This window comes from Fusarium oxysporum, chromosome II (genome assembly GCF_013085055.1).
Source record: "Fusarium oxysporum Fo47 chromosome II, complete sequence".
Lineage (NCBI taxonomy): Eukaryota > Fungi > Ascomycota > Sordariomycetes > Hypocreales > Nectriaceae > Fusarium > Fusarium oxysporum.
Genome location: NC_072841.1, coordinates 5,369,373 through 5,389,745, shown reverse-complemented (window position 1 = coordinate 5,389,745; position 20,373 = coordinate 5,369,373). Strand labels below are relative to the sequence as shown.

The 20,373-nt window shown below is 41.9% G+C and overlaps 6 protein-coding genes across 6 annotated transcripts; 3 read left to right on the top strand and 3 right to left on the bottom strand.

The window, feature by feature from the left end:
• Positions 1-2,279: 2,279 nt before the first annotated feature.
• On the bottom strand, positions 2,280-3,898 carry FOBCDRAFT_216473 (uncharacterized protein). The gene is made up of 2 exons (XM_054703561.2): positions 3,649-3,898; positions 2,280-3,572 (listed from the first exon to the last, which is right to left on the bottom strand). Exons 1-2 carry the CDS (start codon positions 3,842-3,844, stop codon positions 2,440-2,442), a joined length of 1,329 nt encoding a protein of 442 aa, XP_054559536.2. The 5' UTR covers positions 3,845-3,898; the 3' UTR covers positions 2,280-2,439.
• A 2,893-nt stretch (positions 3,899-6,791) lies between these two features.
• Positions 6,792-7,379, top strand: FOBCDRAFT_118100 (uncharacterized protein; the record flags this gene model as incomplete). The annotated part of the gene is made up of 1 exon (XM_054703560.2): positions 6,792-7,379. A coding segment is annotated over one exon (588 nt), but the record flags the coding sequence as incomplete, so codon positions are not given.
• A 1,895-nt stretch (positions 7,380-9,274) lies between these two features.
• On the bottom strand, positions 9,275-9,982 carry FOBCDRAFT_177868 (CHAP domain-containing protein; the record flags this gene model as incomplete). Its single annotated transcript, XM_031175029.2, has 1 exon — positions 9,275-9,982. The coding sequence occupies one exon, from the start codon at positions 9,980-9,982 to the stop codon at positions 9,275-9,277; it is 708 nt and encodes a 235-aa protein (XP_031051814.2).
• Positions 9,983-12,854: 2,872 nt separating this feature from the next.
• On the top strand, positions 12,855-13,889 carry FOBCDRAFT_316390 (lysozyme-like domain-containing protein). The gene is made up of 3 exons (XM_031175028.3): positions 12,855-13,246; positions 13,300-13,430; positions 13,491-13,889. The coding sequence occupies exons 1-3, from the start codon at positions 12,892-12,894 to the stop codon at positions 13,782-13,784; spliced, it is 780 nt and encodes a 259-aa protein (XP_031051813.2). The 5' UTR covers positions 12,855-12,891; the 3' UTR covers positions 13,785-13,889.
• Positions 13,890-15,097: 1,208 nt separating this feature from the next.
• Positions 15,098-16,728, bottom strand: FOBCDRAFT_270223 (major facilitator superfamily domain-containing protein; the record flags this gene model as incomplete). Its single annotated transcript, XM_054703559.1, has 4 exons — positions 15,098-15,323; positions 15,897-15,955; positions 16,010-16,296; positions 16,350-16,728. 4 exons carry the CDS (start codon positions 16,726-16,728, stop codon positions 15,098-15,100), a joined length of 951 nt encoding a protein of 316 aa, XP_054559534.1.
• A 305-nt stretch (positions 16,729-17,033) lies between these two features.
• FOBCDRAFT_237457 (maltase malt) lies at positions 17,034-18,940 on the top strand (the record flags this gene model as incomplete). The annotated part of the gene is made up of 5 exons (XM_059610148.1): positions 17,034-17,177; positions 17,212-17,341; positions 17,418-17,583; positions 17,650-18,406; positions 18,494-18,940. 5 exons carry the CDS (start codon positions 17,034-17,036, stop codon positions 18,938-18,940), a joined length of 1,644 nt encoding a protein of 547 aa, XP_059464301.1.
• Between the last annotated feature and the right edge of the window lie 1,433 nt (positions 18,941-20,373).

Sequence of the window (20,373 nt, the reverse complement as noted above, 5' to 3'; positions counted from 1 at the left end):
CGGAGCCACCTTCCTGATATTTTCTGTCTTATAGAAGAGTAACACTTCAGAAGTACAACTTAATTAGATTTAGGGTTTAAGATATATTTATAACGAGATGATGGCGATATAAGCCACTTGACAATCCCTTTATGCACTCCAGATGACGGAGGCAGAAGAAACCTTAATCCTATGGCTTATCGTGATTTGATGGTAGATTTCTGGGTACCTGGGTGGTATCGCCGCTTATCAGCAAAACGCTCACTACTCTTCTATACGACAAATAACAGTAGCTCGGAGAAACTATTTAGCAGAGTAACTTAGTAAATGCCTCGTCCTCCTGAAGGTAACCATTTTTCTTATTAGAATGAGGATAGAAATAAGGCAAGATCCACGATGTTCATAAATGACCATAACTAGCATCAGGCAGTAGGTTGCTGCCCATGATATTGGAAGACTGAATATAGGTTTAATTAGAATTCATCTTCCTGTCTAAATAGTATTTCGAGATAATCCAATACCTCTCCTCACTAACGCGGCTTAGCCTTCAAACGCAAGGAACCCTTAACCCATGCAGTAAACATATCAAGTTACCCTTATGCCCTGTCTTCGGCATAAGACCTATATTGTAATTATTGCAAAGAAATAACCGTTTCTGCTGGATAATAAGACCCCAATCTCCCAATTTCTTTAGAATTATATAATTACTATTATTATATTATGGCCTAGCTTTGTTGAATGCCCTTAGATCTTGTCTTTATTCTTGCATACCCGGATGATTCTGTCTATGCTATACCCTAGCCCTTGTTCGTGACCGAATGCTCTGTCAGCAAGAAGAGTACAGACTAATGTGTTATAGCATCCCAGTAGCTCTTGTCTTTTCTTCGGGGGTCACGACACCCTGAATGCCGAGATATATCTCTATATTACTATGGCGTGGATTTTGTACTCTAGCATAGCCGTTGTACCCCAAGGCTCCTGCCGAAAGAACTTGCGGTCGAAACTTACCGGGGAGAACCATATAATCGTGCCAATGATCTTGCCCTTAACAATAAGAATCTCCGTACCTCCTGCGCCTTCCTTGGTGTGCGACAGGCCCCATGAAGCGTTAAATGCCATGTTGAAGTCTGGCGCCATCGTCGGCCGCGCGTAGATCTAAAAAACATGTCGAAATGTCAGGGACCTACGTTGGCAGGTCATACTTGCACGTCTTGTTGCCCCTCACAGCCGTAAAGATGTCAAGTCAGCGGGAGTTCTAGATAATAGCCCTAGGTGTATTTATCTAAACTGTGCAGACTGGTAATTCGTAGTCGAGCTCGATGTTTGGGTTGCCCTGCGGACTCTCAAATCTGATGAACGCGTAGATTAACTTAATTTCTTTCGTAGCGTGAAGTTATTAAAGGGCTTGCATCACATAGGCCAACAAAATTCCGTAGTACCTTGATTATAGGCAGTTAGGTCGCCGCAGCCGCCACAGGTATGTTAGACTAGATAGAGTGTCGAACTAGACTGTCCTTTTGGCTATAGAGTGCGCGTATCTGAAGGCAGCAGTTTCAACTTCAACGACGGCATGGGTAAGTCGGAAGAGCTCCTTAAGTAGAAGTTCTAGGCTTCTATATATGACTTTAACGTCGGGGGAGACGACGGCCTCCTAGAAGGCCGATACTTTGCGAAACCAGGTTCGGTTTAAAAGTCGAGCTACGCCTGGCATCGCCACTATTTGCAAGACATCATATGCGGTGCCATGTAAATAGACACCCCAAGTTCTAAGAGCCCTCGAATAGCCCGAAGTCATCCGCCACAGAGGTAAACGGCGATTTTATAAGCGATGCAAACATCCTTTAATCACACCTTTGTCTCCGTTCTCTTCGCCTAGCCATATGACCGTACGCTTAGACATTTTGTAGATATCAGCCATCTGCCATACTTACTATTTTCCCCTTTGCCAACTAGGCCCATTGGACGGCGGCGGGGAGCTTCATGGTCAAGGAACAGCACGGCTACCAAGCCTGCCCATGTGGCATTTGTGAAATTCTCGACTTCGTCGGCATTGCATGAATTGACGGTCCCAAAACGGACCATGGAACAGCATGGAGTCAAATACCTAGTCGAGTACCTAGTCACGTACCTAGCTATGACGTTACTTCTCACAGCTCGCGCGGTAGACAAACAGACTTGTGCACAGCTATCTCTGCGACTTCGGCTGCGCTGTGTGGCCAGTATGCGACCCAATATCCGCAGTGCTGTCATTCTCGCTGCCACCACAGCCTATCCATATATGCAAACAAAATGGTTTAATCGGGCTATCAGCCATCAGGCATATTGGAAAATTATCATATCATATCTGTAGATATATGCAATAAAAAAAAGAGAGGGCCATAAAGCTAGGAAATGAGTTGGGTCCAGCCTACATTCACAATCACCGTAGAACTCTAAACGAACTGAGTCTCATTGGCAGATTTACTTGCGTGAACCGGAATTAGAAGCCTGTTGGTGTTTGGAGAAGTTGTTGGACACTTCCTCCTTCTTCGGTTCTTTTTCTCTCTTCGCTTTCTCCTTTATCTCCTTGGCGATCTTCTCGTAATTGTCCCATTTTTTTTGTTCATTCTCACGCAATTCTCCCGTGAAAAAGATGGGCAACATGCTTTTACCTAGGCGGGGATAACGCTCCTCAACTTTGAATAGAGTGTCCATGACCTTAGGGTTGCCCATGACCTCCACAAACTCAAGGGGCACGCCAAACGCCTCGGGAGGACGACTCGTGCCAGCGACGTATATATTCTGAAGGATGCCCATGCCGCCAACTGCGAGGAGGAACCATGTATTCTCCCTGATTCCCGACGCGGTGATAAGAAGGAGTATCCATAAGAAGCCAAGTGCGATGACGATCAGTCTAGTTCCCCGGTCGGCAAACGCACCGGTGTCGGCGGCAGAGAGATCCTCGAGATCCAAACCGACGCCCGCACCTTGGATCACGATGGCGTGTTGGCTACCATTTCCACGGGTCAACACAAACGTCTTTTCCGTGTCGATGCGGCACGCCCACTTCTCCTTTGACCACTGGGGTAAAGCCCCAGAAGCGAAGGACAAGACGATACCGGCAGCCGTTACCACAAGAATGCTCCAGTCGCCGAAGATACCGCACGGTATGGCTGCCACACCAAGCTGGACGATACAGGTGAGAAAACCGGCGATATACGGAGCGTCATATCCGGGATAGCCCTTGGTGGCTTCCTGTGCTTTATAGACGGAAACACAAAGTCCGGCCTTGGGCGGCCGCTCCGGTTCTGGTTGCTCCTTTTTCTTCGCGCGTTCTCTCAGCTCCTCCCATTTCAGCTCAATGATATCCTCAACACAAGTCTGGACCGGATTCGGACTTGGGCCCGGTGGCAGAGCTGGCAGCCCTCCTGCCAGTGGTTGCTGGTCCATCCACGTCTCGAAGTCCCGCACCATGCGGCCAATGATCCAGCTGTGGTTGTCGCGAGTATATCCGGTTTCGCCGTTAATGACCATGCATGAGAAGTCGGCGGGTGGCATCAGCTTGTTCTCGCCGATAGCTGAAACAACAGCGGTTATCGCGTAAGCAACCCAACCTAAAGGGACGGCAGAGGCCATTCGTTAGCTGGTTCGCACGCATGAAAGACAAGGTGCAATTGAACACGCTCGTACCAAACGAGAACGCGACCGGCGTAAAGCGCGATCCTACCAACTGTGCGAGTGCGCGAGCAACAACGTCACCGCCGAGAATCAGGAGCACGGAGAAGACGTCGCTTGGATGCTTCCATTGATTGGAGAATTCGCTCGAGGGAAGGCCGGGATCGAAGGCACGTCGAACGAAGTGTAACATGGGAGGCATGGTGCTCATTCGGGTAATTACGCGAGTTGCGCTACAAGTCGCCGATGATATGATAGGGAAAGCAACATATTCAATCTGTCTGCGGCCATGTAGTTAGGTGGGCATATTTGGAGCGCGCCGCTAGAATGGCACGTGATTTGGAAAAGGAAAGCGGGGTAGTACGGAAGGCCAAGTTAACATCTATGCAAAATTCATCTTAAGGAATTTTTTACTAAGATTACACCACTAGTTAGGCTATAAAAATCTCTTTTTTTCTCTTTTAATATATAAATATTATTTATAAATTATATAAAATAATTATAAAATAAATAAAAATATTTTATTTTTTATTTTTATTTTTATTTTATTTTTTATTTTTTTCCCTTATTATTAGCCTTATATAAGGCTATTAAGCTTTTTTAACTTTTCTATAAAGGCTTAAATAATAAGACCCCTATAGCAGGCTATTATCATAGAATTTAAAATTAGATAAGGTTTATCTACCTTAATAATATAATTACTAGTTTAATTAAATAGTATTAATACTAGCTCTTAGCAGCTAGGTTAACCTTTTTCCTTTATCTTACCTAAAGGAATATTATGCCTAGTTTATTTATTATACTTTCTCTTAAAGGTTAATTAGACCTAAACTAAGTAAGAAATTAAGTATAAACTTATAAATATATTCCTTAAACTAACTTCTAGTTATACTTATTAATATTAATTATAGCTACTAATATTTTATTTATTTTTTTTAAGTTCATAAGTTAGCCTTAAAAGCTATATTTAAGTATCTCTAAAGTATAATATAATTTAAATATTTCTCACCCCTTAGTAGGCAAAGCTTTATTAAGTTAATATTATTATAATTAGCTACCTTAATTATAGCCTAAACCTAGCTATATATAACCTAGGTAGAAAGCCTTATTTACTTTTTAGCTAGCCCTAATCTTCTTTTTATAACCTACTTTAAAGGCTAAGATAATTTAAATTAGTTTTTAATATTAAAAAGTAAGGTCTTAATTATATACCTACTTTTTTACTAACCCTTATAAATACTATACTTAAATTATTTATTATACTTTTACTTCTTAGGTTAGCTAGAGGCTATATAATAAAAGCTATATTATAAACTTATTAGTAAGTAATTTAATTTAACTTCTCCTTCTAATTATAACTACTAAGAGTATTATAGCTTTATTATTATAACACCTATTAAAAGAAGCCTATAAGTATTTAATCCTAATAAGTATTATCTTATAAAAGGTTATAATATAACTTATAAAATTAAGTAAGCTATTAAGAAAGAAAATTATAATAAGCTTTATAATATAATAATAGAAATTAAAATAAACTAAGGAAAAAAGGATAATATTAATTATATTAAATTAGTAATCTTTAGTTATAAGATCTTTTTACTTTTATAGCCTTATTATTAGCTACTTAATAAAGGCTTTCTTAATTATAAGATAAAGCTATTTTATAAGTTAAAAGAAAAGTTATTTATATAATAGTTAGGTTTCTAAATAGGTAAACTAGTCTATACTAGGTTTATATTTGCAGATAATATAGGGTATAATACTAAATAATACAAAGTATTATATTTCTTAATAATTAAGTAATATATATTAGGCTTATTAATATAAAGATGCTTTATTAATAGCTAGTAAGCTAAGTTTTATAAAAGTATTAATAAATATATTTTATATTTAAAGTAATTATATAAGGAATAATAAGTCTTAGGGATAAATTATTCTTAGTGCATAGTATTCCTGGCGTATTTTATTTTAATATTTATTATTTTAATATAATAATAGTATTAGTTAGTTAATATAAGTTAGGTAGGTCTCTTATGGCTAATGCCTTATATAGAGTTTTTATAGGGTATATATAATATAACTACTAGGGTTATAATAATTTAGAGAGGTAAATTTAAGTTAAAGGGAAAGAGAATTTATTAAGGCTTTTTACCTAGGCAGCTTATATAATAAGTAGCTTAAGGCTATTTAATAATAGGCTAAGAAGGTATTAAAGAAGATTAAACCTTAATAAAAATAAAAAAGGGGTAATTATAGGGTTTTATAGAAAGAAAATATATTAAGTTTTATATAAGTTTTATTACCTAAAGTTAAAGACTTAAAGTTATAATATTAGTATTAGTAATATAAGGAGGGTTAAATAGGTTATAAAATATAATATATAATAAACTTAATAAATTAGCTAAATATTAATATATTATTAATATAAATAAGGGGAAAAAATCTAATATATTTATTTTTTAAAAGTATAATAAATAAATTAGGCATAGTATATTATAAAGGTTAATTAAAAAGTAATCCTCTAGGTAGGATATAAAAAGAAGGGTAACCTAACTGCTAAGAGGTAATTAGTATTAATACTACCTAGTTAAGGTAGTAATTATACTATTAAGGCAGATAAACCTTATATAATTTTAGATTCTATAATAATAGCCTGCTATAAGGGTTTAATTATTTAAGCCTTTATAGAAAAGTTAAAAAGCTTAATGGCCTTATATAAGGCTAATAATAAGGGGAAAAAAATATTTATTTTTATTTTAATATAACTTTTATAAAAAATAAAACCTAAGTATTATCTAATTATATTTATTTTTAACTTATATTTCTCTTATTATATTATTTTATAACCTAATTTAATTTATTACTAATTACTAAGCTAGCCTTAATCTACTAATATTTATAGTTTTTCCTTAAATATTAAAACTTTTTTTTCTTAATTTACTTTTTCCCTTTTTTTTCTCTCTTACTTCCCTATCCTTTACCTTATAATAGCCCTTAATTCTTATAATAAAATATTTATATTATTAATTTAATTAACTTAATTATATATTTTAACTTTATAAACTATTCCTAATTATAAATTATTATTACTACCTAATATAATATTATTAATAAAGGCTTATTATTACAACCTAGGTGGCGGTGACACCAAATGGGTACAGCCAGACATGATTGCAAACGTGCCTTGGGACGGTTTGTACCCATGCAGATCAAGTGGCGTTTCCACCACATTCTCCAACGGCGACACTTTCCAGGTCGCAATCAATCCAGCTATCAAAGACTGGGAAGAGTCCAAGAGCTATGCAGGCGATGCAAAGCATACCTTTGGAAACGAATTCAAGTGCTGGGCCGAGCATGGCAAGCCGGCTTTCGACCTTCCGGATGGAACAGCTTGTACCAGCGCCTACATTTGCTTCCATCAGCCAGATGACCCGCCACCCGCGCCTGCCACCGCGCCTGCCACTGGCTTCCAAGTGGTAACCGACTATGGCATGTCCAAAGAGGAGATCCAGGTGCGCGTGCAGGGCACCAATTCTGAGGTCGCAGACTGGACGCCCGAGGCTGCTTTCAGCCACATTAATGAGGACGATGAGGGTCTTCAGTGCAAAGGAACGTCTTACAGCATTGGTAATGACTGCAGTATTATTTTCGACGGTTGCTTTTTCTCGGCGCGTGAGAATGTCCCTAGCATGAAAAAGACTCTGATCGAAGCCGTGGCATCTGCGGTTGCGAAGACAAGTGTGACTGGCAGATCACTTCAGATGACTGGGACTGGTTAGATCTAGTAGTTGCTGGATCAAATGGGGGAGCTAATGCGAAGCATAGGATCAAGATTATAGATGTGGACATGCTTACACTTAGAGACCTTGTTATACTAAATAAAAGTAAATGGTTCAAGAAGGTAGTAAGGTATTTGGAATAAATCTCACTGCTGTTAGAGGCTTGTAGGCGCTCCAAGATGGGCTCTGGTTGCAGTGGCTACCTAGAATATTCCTCTTATACATCTTCTAAAGAAAAGGGAAGGTTTCTATGCGCGCATGCAGCAGGTGGCATCCATATTATGGCTTTGTCAATCCGAAAGTCCGAGCCAACACGGCTTTAATGGACATGGAACTCCAAATCAAGTCAGTATATCTATCTAATTCTGCCCTAATCGGGCCTGAGAAAAGAGGCGTCAACTTTGGAAATATTAACAGTACAACAGTCCATTTACTACAGAAGTTTGAAGTCCACCTCTTTCCCATACTAAATTCTCCTTTATATACTACTAATCAGTAATTAAAATGCCGGATACAAGCTTATCAGCCAACTTCCCGCCTGGCAATATCTTAGAGTATTCACCTAGCTACCTATAGAAGTAGGATACCTAATAACACAAAAGCCAACAGACTATAGCACTAAGCATAGTCATAAGGCCAGGGAAGAAAACTTTAAGCCGGAGTACTTACCCAAGCTTAGAATTTAGTAGTTAAGAGCTAAGAGAAGAAAGCTAAGCGTGCATACCTACTCGGTAAGGGAGACCTTTATAGTTCTGCAGTCTGCTGTTACACCATGTAAGAAATTAAGGGCTCGAACCGATAATTAAAATACTTATTTAAGTGCCGTTCTTTAAGAAACTGCTGATATAAGTAAGTAGGTTTGCAAATATAAAGCTTGGAAAACACAGGAGGCAGATGCTATAGTTAAGAGTCGAAAACTATTAGCAACCCTTGACGATGAGATAAAATCCTTCTGAGTTTATTAAAAATATTTTAAGCAGGATGTTAATATTTAACTAATAGATATCTATTAAAAACAGCCTATATTAAGAAATGTTAATAATTCTAATTTAATCTTCAGCTTGATAGCTAGTATGGACTGTGGAGCTTACTAAAACAGATAGTAGAAGTAACAAAAAGACAACAAGTATTAACCTCCTTTTTAGTATCTTAGAGGCGGCCGGACCTGTGTCTCGAGATCTTCTCATCAGCCTCAGATATGTTAGATAGGGGAGTAAAGTCAAGATGTGGGGTTGGGTACCAGATTACGAGAGAGGAGAAACTAAATACCCCTATTCATGCTAACCAAGACTCCTGCCATTAAAACAAACCATCTCGAGTTAGGATTATTCTTTAAAATGTTAATATTTATTTAAAAAATACCTTTATAAAGATATATTATAGCTAGCAAAATAGTTTAAGTTATAATATTTTTAAAACCTTATAAATATATACTTAGTATTTCTTTTTATTCTTTAAGAAGATTAAAATGTTATCAAGATAATATATTATAAAGATATTAAGATATTATTAAAGTATATTATTAATTATTTCCTAAAATATTACTAATATATTAATAAGGCTAAAAGGTATTACTAGATACATAAATATTTTAAATTTAGTCGTAAATGCCACTTTTTTAATCTAGTGCTTGCAGATTTATATAATCCTTTATACCTATTCTTATATCGAAAGAGTTCACTAGATCTCTACCACAGGTTCACTTCAATCTTTAACTACCCTTTGATTAAATGTTGCAATACAATTTCAAACTATACATCTGTCTTAGAATAATATTGTCGACCTTGGAATTCCTGACATCCCAATTTCACTTCTCCCAACCCCATATCTCTCTTCATTGCTGAAGACATCAACCAGAAGCCTTAGACCTTTAGATGAATGTAATTAAACTTGCTCTTGTGGACCTTGCGCGTTCCATAAGCCCTGTAATTGTTCCAGTTATACTCTTCAACAAAAACCATATCCCCATCGACAGCAGAAACCCAAGCAACATGTCCGGATTTCCCGGCATTTGTCTGAGCAATACAGCCAGGCACAGGCTTGTTATCAACCCTCACACCACTCGCTCTGGCAGCCTCATCCCACTGATTACCATTACCCCATGCCTTCCCTTTGTACTTGTTGTGGAACTTAATGCCCAGGCGCTCATTCACACGCCATGCCACGAAGCTGGTGCATTGGCACTTGAAGTATAGCCATTTGTCCGCTGGGCCGCAGCTGTTCTTGTAGGGATAGTCGTTGACCCTAGGGCCTGGGATTTTCTTATTCTTGGAGGGCTTGGGGACATTGGTGCATTTGCCCTTGACGTAGCCGTCCTTTCCGGTTTTGACGTATTTGTCGGCAACATAGCAGCCGTCAGACGTCTTATCCCAGATGGAATTTCCCTCGACTTTGTCCCCCTGAGTTTGGCAGGTAATAGTAACGTCCTGGCCCTTTTTGTAAGATTTCTTAATTGCAAAGGCCGTGCCTGGACCGGAGCGGCAGTTCAGGTTGTCGCTGGTCACGGGGTAAGAATGAACTCCAGTGGAAAAGAATGCGAGCGCATAGGCGCACAAAGTTATAAACTTCATTTTCAGAGGTATTCAAGAAATGACTGCTGATGGTATTGAGACCGAATGTGATCTTGACGATTGCTCAATTTATAGAAATGAGAGCCAAAACCAATCACCTCTTCAGCTAAAGGAAAATACAACCACAAACAACTGACGATCGAAATGAAAAGAAAGACAGACAGTTTGAGAACCCCTGTCTGTAAGACGGAGCAATTCATTCTTCCATTCAATTAACATTTATTGGAAGCTTTCTGGCGGCCTGCATATTGAAATTGAAGGACCTCCTCGAAAGGGTTCTGGGCCAAAGACGGCATCCCCAGTATTCCACAATGTGGCAGTGCTCAAGGCTTTAGAAACAGCTCTTGCCGACTCTGTATTAGCTCTTTTTTCAGCTGCCGCGGAGGTATCCTGAACAAGTATAGGACCGCTTTCCTCTTTAACTGTTTCACCGTGCAGGATGATCGCGGCATTTTATTCCAGTGGATAAAACGAAAAACAGGGGTCATGATCATCTGCACAGCCTTGTCTACATTGGGAAGGACGTCTATTCGTTAATCTGAGCGTGACCACTTAGCATTTGGAAGGATGTCATTCAATTGATCTACATGTGATCAACGGGATATGACAAGAATTGCGGTGTTCTCTCGTGAAGGAGTATTCTCGAGCATACGGTTAATCTCTTCAAACCTGTTAGTGTTGTCGGCAGTAAATTCTTAAGTCAATCAGTTGTCAGTATTTACCCGAATCCTTTAATAAGAAGTTTCTGAGGATTCTATTGTCCATTCCAATCATTTATAATATCATATATCCATGTAACGAACAATATCCATTGCTCCTGATGATTCTCGTCAAGTGGGAAGTGCAATTTCATCATTATGGCAAAAGCAATATTCAGTTTCAACGGCTCCATCAGACTTTTGCGCTTGGTGCTACTTACGGCTTACACCGTCTTTGCCCATATCAATGACCTAGCCAAGAATCAAATACCCTACCATAAAGCTTCATCCTTTTCCGCAGCTCCAACATGGGCAACACGGACAAGCTTCCAAGTGGGGTTGGTTTCCATTCGTTTAGATCCCTGCTGTAGTTACTACAACTACACGCCGCATCCTCGCATTTTCCGAGGGTCAGCCGCACAAGAATTAAGACTATGGGGACTTCAAGCTATTCTACAAGCATACCAAGATCACCAACAGCCACAATGAGAGCCCCACCCACTGGGATGCCCTCTGAGAGATAGATGGTCGGAAAGGGAGATGGCACTTAGGGAAACCTCACGCCCATGGCTAACGAAAGCACCATCTAACTGTTCCTGAAGTGGAACCACAGCGCCTATAGCCAAACGGCGGTAATGCCTCCCGAGTGGGAAGAAGATAAAGAAGATCAACATTTCTTTTGCAAGGAAGACGTTACACTTTTTTCACAGAGAGCACTAATGAAGGCATGACTTAGGCTGATCCTATGGGTATGACGAAGCAGCTTACACATGACAGATGGTAATGGAATGCCATCAGCCCTGGTATAGGCATTACTGACTACTCGGGGAAGCTCATCGATCCCCCTCAAGGAAGACACACCATGAGCTATGTGAAGGCCGGCACGTGCATATGGTCCTACGAATCCCTCAAAAGCGCCGACCCTATAACCACCATCGCCCAAATCTAGTGCAAAGCTCTGCCGAAACGACCGTGCCTCTTCTAATAATGACTTCCCAAGCCCTATAACTGCGTTTAGCCTCTTTGCCCTAGGCCTTGCAGAGCACCCACCCTGCTCTACATCAAAACGAACTCTAACAGCCCCAGCCCAGACCGCAAGCCCTTGATGAACTCTGCGCATAAGAGCAGGTAGAGACGCATGCGCTTACGGATTAGTTACCACGGTGATGTGAAGCGGTTCAGCTACGGAGGAAGTTCGATAGAATTTAGATTTTAAATGGCCGAAATACTTAGAATACATTACATGTGGCTGTGACTGGTAAAAGATCCCTGTAGCTTAAACCGCTCATGGCATATCTGTTTCGGCGTAAAATCATTTTCATTTCCTCTGCTGTTGATTTCCATTATCTTCTTCAGGCCCAAGGCTAAGGTCCTTCAGGGTAGTATTATTATGTCTCATTTATGCGCAACTCTCAGCCCAGGAGTTTTGTACTGGCCCCTGCCTCAGCCCTGAATAACCGTATTAGCCGCAATATGACGTGACCAATCATGCCTTGGGAACTTAACTACCGGGCTTCACGTAGCATTCAGTAAGCAACTAGTATGGCCAAACTCAAGGATCAGCCCCTTCACCATGTCACAGAGCTAATTATCCCTTGCAGATAAGCGCCTCAATCGATCATCTCTCCACATCCAGAGCGACTCTTTTTATGCCTGACGGAAATTTCCGCAAGGTTACGGACGTATCTCAGGGGTTTTATATTCATGTGGCCCCATGAGCCTATTGGCTCCGAAGTACATGCTGTTTGGAATAGCGAGGGATCTTCATTCAGCTTCTGTCCGCACAGGAAAAAAGTTCCAAGCCTTTCCTACTCAGGTTCCATCTCCGAGGTGTTTCACCGATACCCACATCAACCGCGATCCCGTCGAGGCAATTGAGTAGCTTCCTAATCTAGTCGAACGGCATAGGGTAAGACCAAATTTATAAATCGGCATACTAGTTTTCCCGTCTTAGTATGCAAGAAAGAGTCTAGAACGCTGGCTATTATGTTCTTCAGCTACTCAAAGGGGAAAGCTTCTTATGGAAGGATGACCGGTAATTTCAGCATGCAGATGGAAATGAGGGTTGGTTGTTCATGTCTGCCTTACCCTATCACACAGCGTTAAGACTTGGGTACATAAAGGGCATATACTACCTTCTTAAGCTTGAACGAATACTCATCAACATCCTTCAACCCTCTTCAACTTCCCCTCTACAGAACATTGCTCGCCATGAAGTTCGCTCTCTTTGCCCTTTCTACCCTCACGGCCTCCCTTGCAGCCGCATACCCCATCACCGGCAACGATGTTAAGTGCCGCTCTGGCCCAGGCACCAGCTATGCGGTCAAGAAGGTATTGAAGAAGGGCACCGATGTTAAAATCACCTGCCAGACCGAGGGCACCAACATCAGCGGGAATACCATCTGGGATAAAATCTCAGATGGCTGCTATGTCTCGGACTACTACGTCAAGACAGGCTCTAGTGGATACATCAAGCCCAAGTGCGGCGGAGGTTGCTCTGCGCCATCGTCTAACCAGGCTACCGTGGACCTGATTGGCGAGTTTGAGGGTTTCGTTCCCCATATCTGTCAGTGATGTCTTGCTTTTGGGACTGTAAGGCATACTAATCAGTTACGATAGACAAGGACGCTGCTGGTTATCCTACCGTAGGCTACGGCCATCTCTGCTCGAACTCCAAGTGCACTGATGTTAAATATGCAATTCCCCTTTCAAAGGCCAACGGCAAGAAGCTTCTCGCGGATGACATGAGAGTAAGTTTATCTTCATTTCCATCTTGACATCTCAGACAACTGGTCCTAACATCATGATAGAAATTCGAGAAATGCATCGCCCAAATGGTCAGCAGCAAAGTCACCCTCAACAAGAACCAATTCGGGGCCCTGGTTAGTTGGTCCTTCAACCTTGGTTGCGGTGCCGCCGAGGGGTCGCAGCTCCTGAAGCGTCTCAATAAGGGTGAGAAGCCCAACACTGTGATTTCTCAGGAGCTGCCCAAGTGGGTTTATGCAGGCGGGAGGAAGCTCCCAGGCCTTGTCCGTCGGCGTAACGCGGAGGTTGCTTTGGCTAAGAAAGCGACGAGCGAGAAGGCGCTTCCTGTGAAGTGCTAGATGCCTTTTTCTTTTTTTTACCGCAATACGGAGCAGCGATCATGGGTTAAATGTGCGATTTATTCCCGGAAGAAAGTCACTTATTTATCTAAATACTTGCTGCGATAATCCTCTACGCGCTCCTTGCCCTCTCTCAACGCCTTCTGAGCTGCTGGCTCACTCCGTGGCCGCAATTTTCCCTGATGCTGAACTCGAACTCGTCTTCCGTGAAGCTTCGAGACTTTCCACAGCTTGCCAATCTCCGTCTGGGTGCCGAGGTCGTCTTCTTTCCATTAAAGTAGCAGTATGTAGGCCTGGTTATAAATATCACAATTTCCCGCCAGACGGGGGTAAGCTCTCCGCAGCGACTTGTCGATATCCTATGTGGATCTATCTAAGGTCATGACATAGGTGACTCCGCCAGGGCATGCGGTGTGATATTTGCAAGGGTTTGCACAGGGATCTAGGTATCATTGCGGCCTGCACGCATCTTGGACTTGGCGGATTTTCCACTTAATTGTTGGAGCTTATTAAATTATTTATTACTTTAAATCTTATATATTCCTTTAAAGACTTATATTACTTATATCTTATTATATTTTAAAAAAAATAGTAATAGCTTTAATCTTTAAGTATTAACAATGCTTATATTATATATTATATCTTAATTATTCTTTAAAATTAAGTTAAAGATTATAATATTTAACTAGGTTTAATATCTCTGGTTAATAAGCTTACTTATTACAAGATGCATCTTTAATATAAAGTTTAATTATAATTTCCTTTAAGCTTATTTTAACTATGGTTATTTAAGTTATAAATTTTACTTTAATATAATAATTATATATAATAATTTGCTTTTACTAAATTAGGATTTAATTATATAATAATAATTTTATATTTAAGACTTTAATTATTAATAATAGGCTTTTAATTATAGACTTAAAACTTTAAGGTAAACATAAGTTTAATAATACCTCTTAGGTTAAAGATAATATAAAGGGTTAAGTAGAGAAAGAAAAGATAATTTTATTTTATAAGGCAATCAGAATAGAAGTTTATTAAATATATTAGTATTAGCCTGTAATATTTTATATGTTAATACACTTAAGTGTTAGTTATTTATTGAATTCTTAATTTTGGTGATGCTATTTAACCTAGCCCTCAGCATCCGAAGTGACCTTCTCCTCAGCGATCTTCCAAGCCTCTATACATCTCTGAAACTGAATATTCAGCTCCGCATAGGTATAATCTTTTGTTTCCGGGATACAGCACACCGTAAAGAAAAAAGACAGGATACAAGTCCCAGCAAAGAAGAAACCTGTCTTGGCTCCCTAAGCCCAAGCACCTGGGTTGAGCATGTAAGGTGTGATGACATTGCTGATAATGTTGAGAATGTTGAGAATGTTGAGAATGTTGAGAATGTTGAGAATGTTGTACGTCATTCCTACTAGAATAACTGTCTTGCTTCGAAGCTTGGACGCAGGAACCTTCGACATAAGAGCATAACAAATAGGGCCAACAGTGACGTTATAAACAAGGGCATACAGAATCAGCACACTTCCGATAGTCTAGCCTATAGCAGAAGCCCTTGGTCTCGTGCCGAGTCCTCCCATGACTAAGAGACTAATGTCAAGACCAGCCAGTCCCCAGACATACATGGTTCGTTGTCCGAAATATGGAAGCATCAACCACGAAACCCAGAATCCAATAATCCCAAGAGCATATTAGATGAGACTCATGTTGAAGGCTTGAGTAGTTGGAAGTCCTGCTTGGTGGTAGAAGTATGTTGCGTTTGTTTACAATCCAGTGCCAGATAAGATCTGGGTTCCACAGGTACAGTATGCAATTATGGCTCGACAGCGGTTAACACCACGGAAGCAGTCAAGGTAATGCTGTCCTGTCCTGGCTTCTCGTTCTTGGTTCACGGTAACTTCCATCAGATTCACCATATTATCAAGGCTTTTGGCCGAAGTGGTTCGAGAATCGACAAGACGACCGAGGTTGGCTTTTGCGTCGGCAATACGCCCCTTGCGAACGCACCACCAAGGGGATTCAGGGGCAAACGATGTGGCAATAATAAGAGGACCGGGCCAGATCCATTGAATGGCGAAAGGAATCCTGTATGCCTACTCGTCGGTTCGATCGGCCATTGCGCGTAACACTCCAACAGAAAGAAACTGTCCGATGACCTGTCCCCATATTATTAGCAATTCTAAATAGTCCAAGGGTCAATAACCACATACCCAGCATACATTCACATAGGTTGTGAGATACCCACGAAGGTGAACAGGGCAGACCTCGGCAGCATAAGCCGTCGTCAAAGTCTTAAAGACACCCCAATGAATACCCTGGCATATCTGTCCAACCAAGAGGACCTCGACACTGGGGGCAAAGAATGGAATGAAAACAGCTGCTGTCATAAGAGAAAGAGAGAGTAGCAACGCCTTCTGGAAACCCAGACGCTCTGAGACATGGCCGTTCAAGTACAGCCCAATAAGAGATCCAAACGAGGCACCATTGGACAACCCAGCTTGCCATGCAGCCGTGATCTGATAGTCACCACTCAAAAGCTGATGTCCATACCGCTTCGTAAAAGCTGGCTGGGCATTGAGGGATCCAAGAGTTTCATGTCATATCCCTCCATGATGATTGCAGTCGAGAGGAGGACGGACCAAGCAACGGCAGCTCGATGCTGTTTGACCGATTTAAGAAACGTAGTGCCACGTTCTTCCTCAGCTACGAGTTGAGCTTCATGAAGGTCATCTTGGACGGTGCCTTTTGTAGATTCGCAGTGGTCGATTCCTTCTTTGAGGTCTGCACTTTCTTCGGCGGTTTGGTAGCCTAGAAGGTCATCGTGGTTAATCGAGTTGATCGAGTAGACAGGCTTTGAGGAGGTAGACTGAGAAGAATGTCTGTATTGTTGTGAATAAAAATCCTTCAAGGTGTATCTCGAGGTTTTCATAAAAGGACAATCATACTCATAGCAACGTTGTCAGCCCTAGCCGATCAGCGTAGTTGGGGAAATCCCCATGGGGTCTGGGGAAAGGTCAATTACGAGGGCTAAGCCGGACAAGGAAGATTAGCCGACGTAGCCGAGGTGACGATTATGCTTAACTATAACCGGAAATTCTTGGACCATTAAGCGATCTAAGCGAGCAACCGATGATACTCTGAGGAAACCCTCTTGCCGCTCGTCGCTTGGCTGGACAGAGTCTTCGTTTGAACTCTTCATTGGGTAGATTGCTAGCGATATTGTGATTTGTGGCAATGGACTGTCGCCTCGCTCGGATGCACAGTCATAATGGCATTATGATAACGCCATATAATATCGAACAAACCAGCATACATAAAGTAAACAATGCCCAGTCAAACAACGTGACCCTAAGTCATGTGCTACCAAGCCATTTCATTGTACGTCACCATGACTATAAACGCTTGTCACCAGGAGCCAATCTGGTGGAAGCAACGTGTCGTCTACCAAATCTACCCTGCATCCTTCAAAGACACCAATGGTGATGGCATTGGCGATATTCCCGGTATTATCTCCAAGCTTGACTATATCCAAGACCCTCGGCGTCGACATTATCTTGGTTTCGCCACACTACAAAAGTCCCCAGGTCGATATGGGCTATGATATATCTGACTTCCAAGATATCCATGAGTCCTATGGAGCTCTCGAAGATTGCCAGCGCCTTATACAAGAGATTCATGACAGAGGAATGCGAGTCATCTTCGACTTGGTTATCAATCACACCTCCAATCAACACCCTTGGTTTATCGACTTACGATCCTCTCTTACGAACCCAAAGCAAGATTAGTACTTTTGGAGGTAGCCAAAGGTCGATGGAAACGGCAATAAGTGCAGACCTAATAACTGGCGAAGTCAGTTCACAAAACCTGCCTGGACGTTCGACGACACGACTCAAGAATATTATATCCATGTTTATGCTTCTGGGCAGCCAGATCTAAACTGGGAGAACGAAGCCTGTCGCCGCGAAATCTACGACAACGCGATCAAGTTCTGGTTCGACCGTGGAGTAGACGGATTTCGAGTTGATACAGACAACAAGTTCTCTAAAGTATCTGGTCTACCAGATGCCCCGATCGTCGAGCCGGATCAAGAGACGCAAACAGCTGTTTGTCATTATGCGAATGGTCCTCGTATCCACGAATATCTCTACGAAATGAAGCAAGTGCTGGCGCCCTATGATATCATGACTGTGGGAGAACTGCCTAACACGCCAGACCTGGAGGACATGTGGAAGTACATCTCACCTAACTCCCAGCCTGGCCCTCAGGAGATTGATATGGTCTTCAACTTCGACACAGTAAACCTAGGCCAGACACCAGGTAATCGGTTTCTACCCATTCCGTTCGACAACGACTTCAAGCGTTGCTTGACCAAGTGGCAGAAACTTCCAGAGACAACAGGGGCTTGGACAACCGTCTTCCTCGAGAATCACGACCAAGGTAGATCGGTATCTCGTTTCGGATCAGATCTACCAGAGTTCAGAGAACAAGTCGCCAAAATGCTGGCAAGTCTTCTTGCAACTATGACAGGGACACTATTTCTGTATCAAGGCCAGGAGATTGGCCTGATCAACGGACCCGAGTCTTGGTCAGCGAATGAATACAAGTGCGTGCGATCCGTTAATTAAATCCGAGACATTCGTGACTGCACGAACCACAATCCTGCTGCCATCAAAGAAGCCACCAAGGATCTACAGCGTGTCGCGAGAGATCATGCCCGAGTTCCAATGCAATGGGATAACACGCCCAACACAGGTTTTACCAACAGTGGTGCAGTGCCGTGGATGCCTGTTTTTGACAACTATCGCGAGATAAATGTCTCTACTCAACTTGGAAACAAAAACACTGTTCTCGAGTACTGGCGAGAAATACTTAAGATTCGAAGGAAATATTCGTCACTCTTTGTATATGGAACATTTATTCCTGTGAATGAGCATCAGGATTTACTGGCTTTCATAAAAACAGACCCAAAGACTGGTGCTATAGCAATGACGGTTGCAAACCTGTCTCAATCGGAAGTTGCTCTGCCGAAAGTTGAGGGAGGTTCACTTGGGTCGATGCAGCCTTCAATGACCAACTACGCTGGCGTTATTGCGAAGTCGGTACTTGGACCTTACGAAGCGAGGGTTTACCTGATGGCTTGAACGTGACACATTGGATGAAATCTTGGTAAACCGTGTATTTTAGGAGTAATCATATAGTCGATTTACATATATGGAGGCACAGTCCCAAACCTTTCCAAACAGAAATACGTTGAATCGACACCCTCTCTCTCCTCTTCGATTGCTCTTTGCCCACGCCAGTTGCAAGATCTGTGAGGACTCTAGAATTCCACCAGGAATCCGATATACTATTCAAAGTTTCCAGCGCCCAATCTAACTCTGCGCCATCAGTCGTTTCGACAGCGTACATGAATAGTGGCCACATAAAAGCCGGATGAAGTGCTACCTCCTGGCTAACCTGCTCAATGCCTTGCCTAATGGCTACCCGTGCATTGGAGATTGGGAGAGAAGTAGGTTGAGATCTACCGTAGGCACGCGCGTGGTAGATCAGTTCGGCCTGATAGCATATTCGACAGAGACAAGCCACGAGCTTCAGCTTGGCACTATCACCAGCTCCCCAGCTTGTTTTGTCCATCACTACGTCGACGAATAGAGGCCGACCTTCCCATAAATACTGCAACTGTTGCTCCAAACTTTTAGATATTGTCTCCACATCCCTCTCGTCTTTCAGAGTACCTCTTGATCGGTGATGACGATGAAGGCAGGAAACCTGGAGGCTGATATCCTGCAGTTCAAAGTAAAAGTGGAAAAGAGACTGCTGGATGGCATCATTCGTCGCATCCTCACCAGTAGCTTTCACGACTCGTAGCTGCGTTGAAGATGGAATGTGATGACTCCTTCGAAGCAGAGTAATGACCTTCAGGCTCAGTATCCCACGCCTCCCCGATGCATCGCTTTGGTTTGGAAGAGATACAACCACGAGATTATCCTCCTTGCCAGCGGAGACCAGGCTTGAGGCTCTGCACGCTGTTCAAGTCGCTTTATCAGCGTGCCCTCTTGCTTCAAAAGAATTGGGACTGTTTCTTGCTGCACAACTACTTCGAAGCAAGTTGACGACTCAGACACGTAAATCATAGGTGTCGACAATGTCACGGTCTACGTCGACACTCCATCGGGCCCAGGTCTAATTCAGATTGAGAATATTAACAGGAATAGGGTGGGGCGGGGCACGCGAGGCTTATAAGCTCTTAAGAGATAAACCAGTAGCTAAATTGTTAATAGGGTAATGTTAATGGTTCTGCGAACTACCAGACCGTGCACGGATAAAAAGGATGCATTACAACGCATTTCGTGGGCCATGATGTGTGTATTGCGTTGCAATGTTCACTGCAAGCATTGTAGTAGGGGTTGGTATACACATTATTGAACTCCACAACTGGGGGTTATTATGGTATCATTTTTTTGCGGAGAGATTGACCTTCATTCGGTTGAGAAATCTATGATTGAAGTTACGTGGTTGATAATCCGCCCTGGGGGCGTACAGAGACTTTTAACACGGCATGTACTGCACCTAA

Bases quoted from the DNA above. Each gene is read 5' to 3' on its own strand.
- FOBCDRAFT_216473 (XM_054703561.2), bottom strand. From the start codon at position 3,844: ATGAGCACCATGCCTCCCATGTTACACTTCGTTCGACGTGCCTTCGAT. The intron at 3,573-3,648 runs GTACGAGCGTGT...CCGTCCCTTTAG, and splicing joins GCCGGTCGCGTTCTCGTTTG to GTTGGGTTGCTTACGCGATA.
- FOBCDRAFT_316390 (XM_031175028.3), top strand. From the start codon at position 12,892: ATGAAGTTCGCTCTCTTTGCCCTTTCTACCCTCACGGCCTCCCTTGCA. The intron at 13,247-13,299 runs GTCAGTGATGTC...CAGTTACGATAG, and splicing joins GGGTTTCGTTCCCCATATCT to ACAAGGACGCTGCTGGTTAT. The intron at 13,431-13,490 runs GTAAGTTTATCT...ACATCATGATAG, and splicing joins TTCTCGCGGATGACATGAGA to AAATTCGAGAAATGCATCGC.